This window comes from Glandiceps talaboti, chromosome 1 (assembly GCF_964340395.1).
Source record: "Glandiceps talaboti chromosome 1, keGlaTala1.1, whole genome shotgun sequence".
In the NCBI taxonomy this organism is placed as follows: domain Eukaryota; kingdom Metazoa; phylum Hemichordata; class Enteropneusta; family Spengelidae; genus Glandiceps; species Glandiceps talaboti.
In genome coordinates, this window is record NC_135549.1 from 21,179,856 (window position 1) to 21,196,877 (window position 17,022).

Sequence of the window (17,022 nt, forward strand, 5' to 3'; positions counted from 1 at the left end):
TGGACAACATGTTCTTTCTTCACACACTGAAAAAGGACACGAAATATAGTTTACCACACTGAAAACTTTGATAGGTAAAGGCAGTTTATGACATCTTTACATTTGAAGCAATTGTTATCATTTTTAGTTAGATTTTGTGTACTGTTTGACAACATTTGACAAAAAAACCCACTTTAAACGGAATTAAAGAAACCTCTTTTCAAAGTATGTTACGTCACCTCAAAGACATCAGGGTATAAGAGACTATGACCACCCCTAAGAATGGTCAAGTATTACTGTGGTCTTTGCATTAATTTAGTCGTAACATGTATATATTCGTATGAGGCTACAATGATTTTCACAACTCTGTGACAGATTGTTACATTGAGTACATACACAGTACTGCATCATTTGTTACGGAAGAAAGTTTATACTCTGAAAAGGTAAGACACTGTATCTTTGTATTCATTATTAAATTGTTATACCCTACCAACTCTATGTTTACTTAGCTTCATTATCGCTGATCGTGTTGATCTATAACCCTTTCTGATATTAATGATGTATGACACATCTACTACATTACACGGTATATGTAACACGCACACTTTATAGAGCTGGTGTTACATTTCAGCTTTGAGTTGCGTTCACACTGTATCTACAACATTCACTGGAACCACATAAGTTATCAATTATAGACAACACATCAAAACATTGGCACAATTCAGGATAAGTTACCATAGTCTTGCAATTGAGAAGGGACGCCACACACAACCTAAAACTCCAACTGAAAATAGACTACTGTAACATATAGTATGTATGACAAATTGTCATACGATAGCAGACGAAGAACATCATTTGATACATTGCAAACTCTAAACAAAGCAAAGAGATAAATTATTAAATGTATCAAATTTATGTCAATTCAGAATTCAATAGTAAAAAGAGCAAATTCAATTAATAATGCAATCAAAACAAAAAGAGATTATAATTGCTCTCTGTATGTATCTAAACTTATGTAAAAATATTTAATCAGAAATTGTTTTTTTTTTAAACATTAGCCTATTTCATTATAGTGTTTTTTAATATCTTTATTACACTTTTATACCCAAATAGAATGGTAAATTTTCTATATGGTTGTAATGAAGCTAAATCTTATCTTATATACCTTATGTAAAAAGCCAACGTACGATACAGCTGCTTCTAAATTTATGGAAAACCCTGAGACATTTCCAGGGTAACAGAACCATACTATATGTGCATAACAAAAGACTTTTCTGTCAGCATATAGTGAACCCTCTCCTTGACTATCTATGCATTTTTTAAAAATCCCTTTTTGAGTGCTAGAGGTGCTATCATGATCAAGTACAATACATGTGAGTAATGACTGACAAGTTGCACAGTGGTGAAATAATAAGTAATACTGATGGTCTTTTACAGGATATTAGAATGGACTATTTGATAGCAATCCTACTCCTTGGAGTACTTCTCCAAACAGTCAACACACAAGAAAGTGATGGCCAATGTCTAAATATCTGTACTAATTCCTGGCCTGACACTAGAGGGCCACAAGGACCACCTGGTGCACCTGGTATTTCAGGACCTGTGGGAAGACAAGGTAGGAACTTTAACTTGTACACCTGGTATTACAGGACCAGTAGGAAGACAAGGTAATTTTTTAACTTGTACACCTGGTATCGTAGGACCAACAGGGAAGGCATGGTAAAAATTTAACTTGTACACCTAGTATTACAGGAACAGTAGGAAGACAATGTAAGCATTTTAACTTGTACACCTGGTATTGCTGGACCAGTAGGGAGACAAGGTACACCTGGTATTACAGGACCAGTAGAGAGACAAGGTTGGCATTTTAACTTGTACACCTGGTATTATAGATCCAGTAGGAAGACAAGGTAGGCATTCTAACTTGTACACCTGGTATTACAGGACCAGTAGGAAGACAAGGTAGGCATTTTAACTTGTACACCTGGTATTATAGATCCAGTAGGAAGACAAGGTAGGCATTTTAACTTGTACACCTGGTATTACAGGACCAGTAGGAAGATAAGGTAGGCATTTTAACTTGTATACCTGGTATTACAGGACCAGTAGGAAGACAAGGTAGGCATTTTAACTTGTACACCTGGTATTACAGGACCAGTAGGAAGACAAGGTAGGCATTTTAACTTGTATACCTGGTATTACAGGACCAGTAGGTAGACAAGGTAGGCATTTTAACTTGTACACCTGGTATTACAGGACCAGTAGGAAGACAAGGTAGGCATTTTAACTTGTACACCTGGTATTGCTGGACCAGTAGGAAGACAAGGTACACCTGATATTACAGGACCAGTAGAGAGACAAGGTTGGCATTTCAACTTGTACACCTGGTATTGCTGGACCAGTAGGAAGACAAGGTACACCTGGTATTACAGGACCAGTAGAGAGACAAGGTTGGCATTTCAACTTGTACACCTGGTATTGCTGGACCAGTAGGGAGACAAGGTACACCTGGTATTACAGGACCAGTAGAGAGACAAGGTTGGCATTTCAACTTGTACACCTGGTATTATAGATCCAGTAGGAAGACAAGGTAGGCATTTTAACTTGTATACCTGGTATTACAGGACCAGTAGGAAGACAAGGTAGGCATTTTAACTTGTATACCTGGTATTGCTGGACCAGTAGGAAGACAAGGTACACCTGGTATTACAGGACCAGTAGGAAGACAAGGTAGGCATTTTAACTTGTACACCTGGTATTGCTGGACCAGTAGGAAGACAAGGTACACCTGGTATTACAGGACCAGTAGGAAGACAAGGTAGGCATTTTAACTTGTACACCTGGTATTGCTGGACCAGTAGGAAGACAATGTACACCTGGTATTACAGGACCAGTAGGAAGACAAGGTAGGCATTTCAACTTGTACACCTGGTATTGCTGGACCAGTAGGAAGACAAGGTACACCTATTATGCAGGACCAGTAAGAATTAAGACAAGGTGGGATTTTAACTATGTGTACACCGGGTATGCAAAGTTCATCACAGCAATATTCAAAGTCTGATCAAGATTAATATTTTTCAGGACAACCTGGTGTTATTGGTCCAGTGGGTTCTACTGGAATTAAAGGAGAAGCAGGAGAGAAGGGAGATAGAGGACAACCAGGAACAGTGGGAGAGCAAGGTAAGGAATAAATTCATTGGGGGTAATAATTGTACGCAAATAAAAAAGCTGACCTAGAACAGTCAACTGTCATAGGAATGAATTGCATGAGGAATCATATAAATCTGTCAAAATAGGTCCATAATATAAAAAACATCTTCTGAGAGAAGTCAGTGTTTATCTGTTGAGTTGTATTGCTCAGTTGAATGCAGTCAAGAGGCTAGCCATTAGATTTGAATCTGCAGATCTCATCAGTCTAGTGGCTAGCCATTAGATTTGAATCTGCAGATCTCATCAGTCTAGTGGCTAGCCATTAGATTTGAATCTCTAGATCTCATCAGTCTAGTGGCTAGCCATTAGATTTGAATCTGCATATCTCATTAGTCTAGTGGCTAGCCATTAGATTTGAATCTCTAGATCTCATCAGTCTAGTGGCTAGCCATTAGATTTGAATCTGCATATCTCATTAGTCTAGTGGCTAGCCATTAGATTTGAATCTACAGATCTCGTCAGTCTAGTGGCTAGCCATTAGATTTGAATCTGCAGATCTCATCAGTCTAGTGGCTAGCCATTAGATTTGAATCTCTAGATCTCATCAGTCTAATGGTTAGCCATTAGATTTGAATCTGCAGATCTCGTCAGTCTAGAGGCTAGCCATTAGATTTGAACTGGCAGATTTCGTTAGTCTCGTGGCTAGCCATTAGATTTGAATCTGCAGATCTCGTCAGTCTAGTGGCTAGCCATTAGATTTGAACTGGCAGATTTCATTAGTCTCTTGGCTAGCCATTAGATTTGAATCTCTATATCTCATCAGTCTAATGGCTAGCCATTAGATTTGAATCTCTAGATCTCATCAGTCTAGTGGCTAGCCATTAGATTTGAATCTCTAGATCTCATCAGTCTAGTGGCTAGCCATTAGATTTGAACTGACAGATTTCATTAGTCTCTTGGCTAGCCATTAGATTTGAATCTCTATATCTCATCAGTCTAATGGCTAGCCATTAGATTTGAATCTCTAGATCTCATCAGTCTAGTGGCTAGCCATTAGATTTGAATCTCTAGATCTCATCAGTCTAGTGGCTAGCCAATGTATTTGAATCTGCAGATCTCGTTAGTCAAGTGGCTAGCCATTAGATTTGAATCTGCAGATCTCGTCAGTCTAGTGGCTAGCCATTAGATTTGAATCTGCAGATCTCGTCAGTCTAGAGGCTAGCCAATGTATTTGAATCTGCAGATCTCGTTAGTCAAGTGGCTAGCCATTAGATTTGAATCTGCAGATATCTCGAAGCAATTTCGCTCAGTGAAAAATCATGAACCAAAAGTTGTCCATGCAAATGAGTAAACCCCTAACTGTTAGAATGATGTAAACAATGTATAAGTAGCATCCTGAGTTGACAACACTCACATGCTCAACACAGACATGATGTTAATGACTGTGTAGGTGGCTTTATTTGAATTTGAATCTGAATTTGAAGTTTCATTTCGGATCCTAATTGAACTTGATCCTCTCTGAACTCAACATGGTAAAGAAATATTCAAATTCAAACTCAGTTGAATTGAAAGAGGCCAGCCATGATTTTCTTTTTGGTTAGTCTGGGGTATACTCATTTGTATGAACAACACTTGGTCGATATGATTTCTCATTGAGCTAGATTGGGTGAAGATATCTTCAGATTCAAAATATATGCAAATTTGTTCATGCCAATCAATCTCAAAGTCTATGACATTGCTCCACAAGTTCCTGATGTTGTTCTTTCATGTCAAAGGTGAACCTGGTCTCAAAGGTCAGAGTGGACGTCCTGGAAAGGTAGGACCACAAGGTACCAAGGGAGAACAAGGCCATGATGGAAGAGATGGGGTTGGGATACAAGGTGAAAAAGGACAAAAGGGTGAAAGCCCAGACTCTGTCAAAGTAGCATTCAGTGTGGAAAGAACCTCATATTTAGCTGGGGCCAGTTATGACATAGTTATCACCTATAACAATGCTATCCTGGATGTCAATGCCGACATTGACCTAGATACTGGGGTGTTTAATTGTACAGTACCTGGTATCTACTATTTCTCATTTAATTTCAGGAATTCGGGTGGTAATGCCATGAACATTGAACTGAGACTTAATAATGTTAGCAAATTTAGCATGGCATCACAATATGGCATGCGTCAACAACAATCCAACAGTGGTATGCTTCATCTAAATCAAAATGATCAAGTCAAGCTGGTGTTAAGGGGTGGTGCAAGTAATTACATAGATGATGGTAGTGGTTGTAACTTATTCAGTGGATATCTTGTATAGCCACACTAACCCAAATACAGTCTACTCTATATTATATTCAGTGGATATCTTGTATAGCCACACTAACCACCAGATTTAAACTGGAGTGTCTCCCGTAAGGATCAAACCATAGATTTTTGGGCCTACACACATTAATTATGCAAATTATTCATAAAAGCTTTAAGATAAATCAATAAACCTTATAGTTGACATATTCACCAAATTATATTGAATTTAAGGTATGCGTTCCACAGATATAGCCTAATTACTCAAAACCATTAATTATGCAAATACAGTAATTAATGTTCATTGGATGTTTACCAAAATCTAATCAGTTTTTGCCATTAGCATAAGGAAGATGTGTAGCAAATTTCATTGTAATTGAGCCAGTCGTCTTTAAGAAAATGATGATAGACATACAGACAGACAGACAGACAGACACACACACATACAGAAGGACAGACATACAGACAGACACACACACACAGACATCCCCCTTTTAATACCTCTCGTAATCTTACGGGAGGTAAAAATACAGTCTATTTTTTTATATTCATATATCTTGTATATCCTGACTAACCAAAATACAACCTACTCTATATCCTGACTAAAGTATGACAGCTGATAATAAGCAGTACCTTAGATTACCTAATTTGTATTTGTCGTCATGTGAAGTTATTTTATACATTGTATTCACCTAGTTTTTTAGTAATTAGTTGCAAACTTCATATTTGTGACCCCTAAATGCTTACATGTACTTCCTGCAGATAAATAGTTATGAATATGTCTTGTGTATCTAACAAACATTCATGTCTGATAAGACCCATAAGACAATGGTGCATCTATGAAAGAACAACTTAGGTGAAAAAGAGCTTTAATTTTTGTGTTTCTTAGCAACTGAGCCAAATCTATGTGAATGTAAAATCATGACGTCACTCTCCAGAAGCCAAAGTTTATGAGAGTACCTTTATTTGCTAGAGTGGCAAGCCCCTTTAATAAAACTAGGTGAATGGCTACCGATACACCTCTAAAGGTGCACCAAATTCAGATAAATAGTCATGAATATGCATTGTGCATCTAATAAATATTCATGTCTGCTAAGACCAGTGTGCCCTCTAATGATAGCCACATTTTGTTGTGGGTCACTGACTAGGATTGAAATTGGCATTTCTTGTGAGTCACCACATAGTAAATTTTTAGTGCGTCACTAGAAATTGTGTGCGTCAGTGGCGTGTAAAATTGGCTTCGAGGGGACGTTGGCTAAGACCCACTTTGAATTTGTATTTCCTGAATACCATATTGAAATTCATTGTAGTCAGTGTAACCTTGCACTTAGAATTGGTATGTTATATTTGATGCTTGGACTATATTTGATTTTAATATCCAGGTATTGTATGAATAAATGTAGTTATAATTCTCAAAAATTGTGTGTTTTTTTGACATTAGATGTGAGTTGAAAGTTTTGGGTTTGAATGGATTACAGAATATAAAAGTGAAACATTGGCTGGGATGTCATTCATATCCTGTGTATATCATATGTTGGAAACGTCATGTCTGATTTAAGCCAGCTGTTTTTATGCTTCGTGTGACATAACTAGTACACATGGTTGAAATTCCATCACCTGTATGTCTTCATCACCGTCATGGACATTCCCCTTTACAGCAATGCAATGCTAGAACATTTTGATTTTAAAATGAGTGGCCTTTGTAGTCCATTTTCAGTCAGTCATGTCACAATTGAATCTTTCTTTTTATGGATTTAAATAACCTTAGCTGTGTGTGTGTGTGTGTGTGTGTGTGTGTGTGTGTGTGTGTGTGTGTGTGTGTACATCTGTCTGTGTGTGTGTGTGTACATCTGTCTGTCTGTCTGTCTATTTATCTATCTTTCAATCAATCAACCTGTCTTTCTCTTCATTGAGATGTACTTTCAGTTCTCCATCTCTACTAAAACACTGTGTTTGATTCAGTATGGCAATTCTATGACATCATAATTAAAATTAAAAAAAACTATTCCATTCTCTACCAATCTATGCATACCAATCTTGTAGCCACAATTGACAATTTTGTAATCATAATTTGGCAGGCATAAAATATGTAAATAATTTTCAAATCCAACTGTAAAAATATCCCCATTATATTACTGTCAAGTTGCATTAAAATGTTTGGACAAAAATAGTGTATTCTCTTTTCAACTGGTATATTTCTCTTTTCAACCCTTAAAATAGAACAGAGGAGTTAAAACGAAGCATGAGCCCTACAGGAATTACTTCAACTATTGTAAATTTGTAATCAATGAAACAGGTCGTTTATATTTAGGAAATAAGACAATTTGGTATGCAAGCAAATTCTGTCTATCAACCACTGTCAAACAAATGGCGCTAAACAGTACGATAGTAAGTGAGATGTCTTGAAACCTGAGTGTCTGCATTCTTTGGGCAAGGGTTACAGATTCAGTGTTTAGCTCCCAACTTTGTTGGCTTCCCAGAATGCCTTGCCTCAGTGTACAGCAATACTTTTCTAGCCCCAAGATTTGATGTTTTTTATATATCTCTATTTCAGACAAGTTATACAATGTAGAATTGACTTTTCAGGATTCCCTAGGTATAATGTAATGCAACTAGCTAAAACAAATCAGCCTCTCTTTGTTCCCTTTGAAATGCCAAAAACAAATTAGTTCATCTGGCGAGTTGTATGCTACATGTGTATGACTATGTCACCCACTGTAAGTAATTGTGTATTCTAATAAATGAACAACATGCAGTAAAAAAAATGACCAAATACTCTGTTTTCAGCTATTTCCTGCCAGGCTCCTCTTCTTGACTAAAATATGTAAATTTTCCCTTACATCCATGATTGAGTTGAGCTTCCAAGTAAATATCAATTTCATCTCTGACATCGTCTTAAAAAGGCACTTTTTGGTAGTTTTTGTCTTTTTTTCCTGCTTCATGACCTTGCTGGATTTTTATTTTTGTATCCTTTTCTTGCCTTGATAATCCAGCGAATTGATTTAGTGGCAAATTCACCAGCTTTGAAGAGTGTCAGGAAGACACCACACAGTACTCCTACAGTGTTCCATGGTGATATCGTCACCACTAAGTGAGCTTCAGTTATGAATTTATCTCCCCACTCATACATTACAAAGAAAAGTTCATGTACTCTCTCCTCTTGAGACCTTGGGTCATTGTATTTCACCATTGAATCCTGTCAATAAAAAGTTCATGGATTATTTTACTTTTTTTTACATTTATTTGTTACAATTACTGCTGAAATTGGCAAAATATGACGCGATATTTTCATCTTTAGCATGGGCTTATGTTACAAGTTTATAACCTGGTAAATTATATATTCAAATTCAAGATATTTATAACGTCTTCCAATGGGGTACAAGGTGCCCCATGGTTGCACTAAATTACTACATGATGTCATACTTGGGAAGCCCAAATCAACCTCTCCTTGCCAAGTAGCGTTAGCTTGGGGACTGCTCTCACTTTAATACCTGACACAAGATGGAGATTATATGCGATTGGTTACTTTTACCAAGTCTGAATAATTACACCATACTTTGATTCTCTCAGAAGTTTGTGAGTAAAGCATTCTTCACTTCAAAAGTGTCCACAATGTTTTGAAAAGATGGATTATTTATTAATCTTGAATCATAAAGTTTAAAGCATGTAATTTTTTGGTGCCCTGAGGGACCCCAAATACGTTCAAGTTTCTAGTGACCCAAGGCTACCCAGTGTTGTCAGTTGTCATATAGACAATGGAGCTTCTCCACTCTCTATGGTTGTCCCAACAATGTTTACATGAGGCTCCCCAGGTTGAAATAATCTAACACATACACCCATGGATAACAGTAATTAACTTGGACAATAAGATTGAGAAAACATGTCAATGGTACAAATGTATGCACATACACATAATTTGTCTTCATTTATCCTTGCATTGAAATATAAATTAAAGTATTACATCTACATTAATTTTAGTGTGTATTTTTAATTTAATGCACAATGTCACAAAGGTTAAAGGTTAAAGGTTAGAAAAGAGTGAACAAACCTCAACATCAAACTCGGGATCATATGAGCCATCCAAATAATAGGTTTCTGTCAAAGCTAATTTAATCCACGTTAACATACCACCAGAGAATGTCCACGTTGGGTTCTTTATGTCACACTGTCGTACAAATTCTCCTTGACTTGGACTGAAAGAAATTACATCTAGTGTAAATATATATGGTATAGGTCTTTGGAAACATCATCACATATAATGCTGATAGAAAACTTTGAAACTGTTCAATATTTATTTCGCAAACTTGGGTGAACACTCTAGTGGCATTTAATGAATAATGTTCTTGTTGTGTAATTCTGGCTTTGGAACACCTAAGTTTTCAAAGACTATTTTTTTTTTTTGAATTTCACAAAAGCAAAAGTTGATAACAATGATAATGATGAGAATGTCAAATAATATGACAGAAACCCATGACACACAAGTGTAAGTGTGGCATACTTGGGGTATTTGCATGAGTGCTTGCAGTGTTTTCTGCAACAGTACTTTCACAACTGAGCAAGTACATGTACAGCAGAAAACACTGCAAGCACGAGTGCAAATACCTCCGCATACGGTCCTCACACTGGTACTCACATGGAATGTGGTTCTGTAATTATTACATATGTTTATCTGAAATAACAAATCCCCATAAAAATCATAAAAATCGTATGATCGCGTGATTTCATGTCCAGCGAATGATTGTTAGGTGGTTTTCCCCATCAAGGTCAATGTCAGATTAGGACTGCGATTTAGGTGTGACAAACACTTATACCTGTCATGTAATATGGTACTGCTATAGAAAAAGTCAGTCATAGGCAAAACAATGATAATCATGAGATCATTGGGGTTACTACATTAGATGCTATTTAATCCACATGCCTCTATACAGATAAGATAAGTAATCCAGTACCACAGGATTCAAACATTGGGGTCCAGATAAAGATTAAAATTTACATATGAAAAAAAAGTTGTTTGGCAAAGTTATAGAAATAGTTAATTGGTACAAAATAAAAGAATGACCCTTTGTAATCCATATGGCTTCATTGGTAAATGAAAGACCTGGGATTGAAACCTTGGCCTTTAAAAGAGGAAGACATAACAGGAAGGAAAAAACAGTGTGTGCACTCAAACTGATAACGAATAGGGTCAACAATAGTCTGCACTCAAAACTCATAGTGAGTGATAACCCATGGTGAACTTTGGTTTTACCATAAACCCAAATCTCTCTTAATTTATTTATTACTGGGTGAATTAGTTGTTTTATTATTTTGTCAGATTAGAAATGTCAAGTACACATCAAATAAAGTATGTGAGATATCTCAAGGGGTGGCCTATGCAAACAGAGAAGCCTGGCCTCAAAAGCCACTCATCCATCTATGGTGAACACAGTGACAGGACTGTACACAAACTATTTATGTAAACTATGTGCACTGAGTTGGATAATGGCCAACTGTGGTACATGTAGGTCCAATGTAGACAGGTTTGAAGTTTAGGTGTTCAAAACAAGTATTTGGCAGAGCTACAGAAAAAAGATATGGTCCAAAACAAAAAAGTCATCATAATCCCTATGGCTCATCTGATAAAATAACACTAATGTGAAAACCTGAGATTGAATCCCTGGCCTGTAATATTTTTACCACTGTAGTGTTACAGAGTATAAAGTAATCTAGAACACTGCAACTTTTGTGCCAGGTACTTCTGGTCTTTCTACAATATAAATTCCAATATCAATTTGAATTATTGCTTCCTTTCAAGCAGTAGTAGTTAGTATGTTACTGCATGTCACATAAATTTTCTGCCCTTTGACAGTTCTTGTGTTATATGTTTCTAAGCTGTCAACTCACAACGTTAAATGTTCAATATATGGCACGCACACCACATACATCAGGTATAGCTATATTGTTATTGTTGTACTAAATTACCTCATGGCTTTGAACAATTCTATGTTTTCCATATAATTATATATACATGTATGTTTTTACTTACATTTCAAAACTAAACTGATGATTTTCTAAATATCACAAAGTAAAAAACTAGATCAAAGTTGGAAAAAAAACTACCATTATAGACAACCAGATGGGTACAATATACATAAAAAGAATCACATGATTTGTTCAATCGCCTCAAATTTGTTCACAGACTTTCTTCTCAAATCTTTCATAGAATTTAACTATATACATTGTATGTACTTGCACCATGATGGCAAGTGTTTTGTACACAACTGGGTTTAATAGCATATTTACCTCTTTGATGTAAAAGACCAAGGGTTCAACCCTATGGCACATTCTCACATTAGTGTTATCTTATCAGTGGATCTATACATATTTCATATCAATTATTCTTTTGTTCCAGACTTTTTCAAGAACTCTGCCAGAAATTTTTTTTTACAACTAAATTATAATCCTAATCTGAACTGGGCCTTTCAGGAAAGTCACTCATTTTCCTCTAAAAACGTTGTTTTTCTTTCTTTTTTTTTACAACTGGAAGTCTTGTCGGTGGCCAAGTTGTTAAACCACTTGCCTCTTACGTGTACCACTGCAGTCAGAGTTCAAAACTATTCAGGGTTTGATTAAATTTACCACTCTGTAAGTAAGAAGAGTGTCGTTCTGCAGTTTGACTCTACCGAACAACACAGGTTTTTCCCCCGGGTACTCCGGTTTCCTCCTGCACTAACACAGAACCCTCATCCTGTTATTAGGCAATGCCTGTTGGATGGTATATAAATAAAAAAAAAATAAAAAATAAATACATAAATAAAAATAAAAACACATCCCATGAGAGTTCACAAAGTTACAACTCACCTTTCTAAAAACTGATACCAGTCATGAAACAACAAATACTCAATCCCACTGAAATTCCTTGAAGTCATGTTCAAGCTAAAATTTATAAATAAGATTTCCTTTTTGTCCACTTTTGTAGGTCCTCGGAAAACAACAGCTTTCCGATTCCTCTCCGGGAAGTATGGATTTGGGTAACTGACGTTAACATATGTACAATTTTTGTGATTAGGATCCAATGTGGGTGGATCCACAATGTCATTGTAATAATGTCCACAACTCAAGAAGACTGCATTGATATCTGATGAAAAAATGACAATACCTACAAAAAAAAAAAAAAAAAAGATTTAAATTCAGCTACGGGAATTAACAACATTGTGTTAATTTTAAAGTGCACACTACATAACTTAAAGGGGAAGGCAATCTTTTCAATTCAGCGTGTTTAATAAAAACTTAGATGTCAAACCAGATCAAATGCATTGGTTTCATTCACTTCCACTTATAGAATCAGTACAGAGCTGGCATTCATCAGAACTAACATGTACAGGCCTTACTTGGCAACTTTCGTTACTTGTAAATTGTATCGTGGACTGTTTCTGCTGTTATTGTAACTGTAGAACAATACAAGATATTTACAGAAGTTGCCTACCAAGGCCTGTACTTCACTTTTATGAAGGTATCTATTCCTTTTAATGGTGGCTTATGATTACTTTTGTTTCAATTTGAAACAATTTATATTTTAATATACATGTGTATTTTTTTGCATTTTAATATACATGTGTACGTTTTTGCATTTTAGTACATGTGTACGTTTTTTGCAACTACTGCAACATATTGAAACATCTCTATCAACTGTTACAGCCCTAAATTCATATAAATGATAATAAATATGATATACTGATCATTTCATGACATAATTATCTGAGTACCAATTAATATGAAAAATACCACAATTATGGTTGCAACCCTGTTTTTTGAGTATAATAAGACATAACATACAATCCAATGACATATCAAACAATGTCGACGAATCCAAACTTCATTGCTACCAGTTGGCAATCAACTGTTCTAACAATGCTAGAAGGCAATTGTAACGTCATAGAAGGCATGCATCGACAGTTATATTACACTAGAATAGTTTAATCAAGGTTTCATGCAAGTACTTTCACTTGAGTAAAAGCTTGATAAACTAAGCTTGTGCCACTTTTAAAAATCCAGAAATGTCTACATACAGAATATGAATATATTCCAAGTGGCCAGAGTACCATATGCACATACAAACACTTGAAACAGGTAACTTGTTTAAGTTCATTTTTGTGCCAAGATCAATTCAACTCATTGATAACATGTAATCACTGCTAAAGGAATTGATTTGTATGTCTTGTAATCTTTACTTTTTATAGATTTATTATTTGAATAAATGTAATCTATGTGGCAACGTAGTTCCTGTCAATGCAAAAGGAAATTTTGTGTTTTTCATGATGAATATCATAATGAATAAAGTAATCATTATTGTAATGAAACTGACCTGGTGCAGGGTAGGTGTCCATTTCTCTGTATGCCATTGATGTGACTGGGTTTCTTACTGATGTCATGTAATCATTAATAGCATTATAGGCTACTATACCGGCTACAGCAAACAACGTTAGGTATAGTATTGCTAGGAACCCCTTTGTCACATTATGGAGAAGGTGTTTGGTGGAATTACTTGGACCACACTGGGGTGTTACTGACTCTACAGAATGGTTCACTAAGTGAGCATCATCTTTGGTTGTCATGGCATCATAGTTGTCATAGTAACTGTTAACATTGTTTGATTTCTCTTCATTTGCCATTCCTTGCATCTGAATATGGATGATAAAACCCCAGCAGGATTATTAATAAGTTTGGATATTTCATATTTCCTTGTATTATTTCCCTACAGTCTATTTTAATTAAACTTTTGGCCCCCTATGACCTTACTATACATTGACCCAGCAATGAATGACAGTATTTGACTAAATCTACAGAGCAGTCCATTAAATATGTAAATTCTTAGTTTTAATTTTGATATCGGTAACAACACATTTATGGGTGAGATCAAAGGTTCAATGTAGAATTCTTTTAATTAGGCCTCAGGACCCCCCCCCCCCCCCCTTCAGTCAGACTAAAATTGGCCGAAATTGAAAATTGTTTCAGACTGTAGTGTACAATCAGTTTCAAATCAGTTCATAGTGCTATGAATACATAGACAGTATGTAGTGCGAAAAAATTACTTTATTCATCCATTTCTCAATTTGACGACATTTTTTTAGAAATGTTTGCACTTAGGGGTACAAAACAAACACATATGATTAAAAGTAAAATTATTTGTGTAGGATGAGAACTAAAATGGCTCAAATCCCCCACCCCCAATGTAAAAGAATTTAGTTGTTTTTTAATCCTACATTGAACAATTGATCACATCCCTTACCATACTAATAACTAAACCTAGTCACTCTTCACCTCTTTACTCTCGTAAAAGTTGTATTTTGATACATGTTATGTATGCCTGTGGGTTACATGTACATCATAACATGTACAATCAAAAGGGTATTACTGTGACTAGAACTTCTTACTACAAAAATAGAGTATAAACAAAGACTCAATCCTGTAGTAATCATGTACTCTACCATGAAACCTTGAATGGAGAGCGAAGTCTACGTTGTATGTTATGAAACTCACAGGAAATCAAATCTGTTTGGTAGGATTAAAATTAGATATGAAAAAAAACCAGTTGTCTGGCAGAGATAAAAGAAAACAAAAAGTTGGTAGAGAACAACAGAATGATTTTATGTAATACTTATGGTTTCACCGATAAGAATTACACATAGATTTTGGAGTAATATAATACTGTCAGTATAATTACTCCAAGCTGAGAATGTGGTAATGTAGCCTAGAAGCTATCCATGGTTTCAAATATCACAAGCATTCTTATGAGGAGATTCAAAGCCGAGGATAGCTTCTACACTAGTGGGATTAGTCTAGTGCCATCTTTCATTGAATGTTGTGATCTCTCTTTAGAGATGACTGGATACCACCAGGGGTGAACAATCATTTTGTGAACTGGTGGTCCCCGGACCAGTGCCTTAAAAAATCCAATGGTCCTGCTGAAAGAATTAGTGGTCCAAGGTCCTGCTAATGTGAAACATTAAATCTTACCTATGAATCTGTATATTCAGACGACTTTTTAACATAGTTATTAACAGTAAGGTACTGGTCCAACAGACCAGACTAGGTAAATTTGTGTGGTCCGCCCAAACAATCGCTAGGTCTGGGTCCCGCACCCAGGACCGGTGGATTTGTTCACCCCTGACCACTTAGGCATCCACACAAAGTGGGATTGACTCCCTAGCCTGGTATATAATCACTGATAGCCTGTAGGTGCATGTACAAGGTAGTAACTGGTATATTATGTATATACATTGATTGGCCTTATTATTACATAATAAGATGGCCTTCTTTGGGGGTCATGCAACTGTCAGAAGGATAATTGGTCTATTCAAAATCCTGGCTGGATTGTAGAAATTTTCAATTCATTCAAATTGAATTACGTTCAATTACAATGTACTCTGGTTTTGGTTTATAACCTTCAACATTTCCTATACTAACTAAGCATGTTTTTTAAACATCAGTGATTTGCAAATTACCAGAACGTGAATTTTTTTCAACAGCAACTTCCAAAATCGACAAAAAGAATTTCAGATCAGTAAACATTTCCTTAATACAAATTACAATTTACATAGTGGTTGGACTTTTCAAACTTCCAAAAAGTTATAATAAATGAATTTGGTAAACAAATTAAGCAAACAATACCAAAACACTGTTCATACATTTTTGAACAAATGAAAGATATTTACAACTTTTTAAAAGCAGCTTGAAGTTTTAATATTTTTACTTTTTCTCTGATAAAATATATACCTCTCAGGGCTTGAAATTAACCTTTTTTTCTGTGTTAGTAAGTCCCAGTGGGTTACCAATTTCAGAAACTCATAGTCCAAGGATGGTGACCAGTAGTTCCTATTGGAAATATGTTTGTTATTGAAATATTTTCAAATCTGTAAATCTTCAAGTTCCATCCATAAATCATTGCATGATCAGTGGTAGTCTGAGTCGGCTACCGGCTGCAAATTATAGTAGCCCCATGACAAGAATTGGTAGTCTGTGGACATGGGACTACTGTTAATTTCGAGCCCTGCCTCTTCTTTGTCTATAAACTAAAATTTCTTTTAATAAAAAAAAAAAACCCTGATTGATCCCTGTGAACAGTACAACTATTTATGGTATGGTACTACCCATGACATGTAAATAGTCAATAAATAATAAATAAATAAATCAACAAATTGCTTCTGGTTAAAAAAAAAAAGTTATACATTCTCATAATCTTTCATAAACTCTTGGATTTGTTTACATTTTCCAGAATACCTTAATTTTAATTTCTCAATTTTATGAACATTCTATCAATTTGAGGGAAGATTCCATAAAATCCTACAACAACAGAAAAAAAAGTAGACACTTGAGAAAATGACAATGTGTACATTTTGTATTTGTATTTGACACTTTCTGCTGAAATTTGCTTTGTATATTAAATGAAAGGGAAGATTTAATTTGCATAATTAGACAATATCTTGTCTTTGAATTCTTCAAGGTTGACGCTCATTTACATAAAAGCACTGTGTCAAAAGTAACAAAAACTAATGAATTTCTTTTGTTGGATTTTATCGCTTTCTCCAAGTTCAACTTTTCCTAACTATGAAGCATTCACCAAAAAGA

General features: G+C 35.5%; 2 protein-coding genes across 2 annotated transcripts; one reads left to right on the forward strand and one right to left on the reverse strand.

Moving 5' to 3' along the window:
* Nucleotides 1–359: 359 nt before the first annotated feature.
* On the forward strand, nucleotides 360–6,834 carry LOC144438971 (uncharacterized). The gene is made up of 5 exons (XM_078128206.1): nucleotides 360–422; nucleotides 1,417–1,567; nucleotides 2,674–2,709; nucleotides 3,061–3,159; nucleotides 4,905–6,834. Exons 2-5 carry the CDS (start codon nucleotides 1,426–1,428, stop codon nucleotides 5,429–5,431), a joined length of 804 nt encoding a protein of 267 aa, XP_077984332.1. The 5' UTR covers nucleotides 360–422; nucleotides 1,417–1,425; the 3' UTR covers nucleotides 5,432–6,834.
* Nucleotides 6,835–8,131: 1,297 nt separating this feature from the next.
* LOC144441319 (proton-activated chloride channel-like) lies at nucleotides 8,132–15,536 on the reverse strand. The gene is made up of 5 exons (XM_078130880.1): nucleotides 15,412–15,536; nucleotides 13,760–14,075; nucleotides 12,256–12,553; nucleotides 9,464–9,608; nucleotides 8,132–8,611 (listed from the first exon to the last, which is right to left on the reverse strand). Exons 2-5 carry the CDS (start codon nucleotides 14,073–14,075, stop codon nucleotides 8,354–8,356), a joined length of 1,017 nt encoding a protein of 338 aa, XP_077987006.1. The 5' UTR covers nucleotides 15,412–15,536; the 3' UTR covers nucleotides 8,132–8,353.
* Between the last annotated feature and the right edge of the window lie 1,486 nt (nucleotides 15,537–17,022).

Excerpts from the sequence above, each read along its gene's own strand:
- LOC144441319 (XM_078130880.1), bottom strand. The coding sequence starts at position 14,075 with ATGCAAGGAATGGCAAATGAAGAGAAATCAAACAATGTTAACAGTTAC. Across the intron at positions 12,554-13,759 it reads GGACACCTACCCTGCACCAG|GTATTGTCATTTTTTCATCA; the intron begins GTCAGTTTCATT and ends TTTTTTTTGTAG. Across the intron at positions 8,612-9,463 it reads ATCCCGAGTTTGATGTTGAG|GATTCAATGGTGAAATACAA; the intron begins GTTTGTTCACTC and ends TTTTATTGACAG.
- LOC144438971 (XM_078128206.1), top strand. The coding sequence starts at position 1,426 with ATGGACTATTTGATAGCAATCCTACTCCTTGGAGTACTTCTCCAAACA. Across the intron at positions 2,710-3,060 it reads AGGACCAGTAGGAAGACAAG|GACAACCTGGTGTTATTGGT; the intron begins GTAGGCATTTTA and ends AATATTTTTCAG. Across the intron at positions 3,160-4,904 it reads AGGAACAGTGGGAGAGCAAG|GTGAACCTGGTCTCAAAGGT; the intron begins GTAAGGAATAAA and ends TTCATGTCAAAG.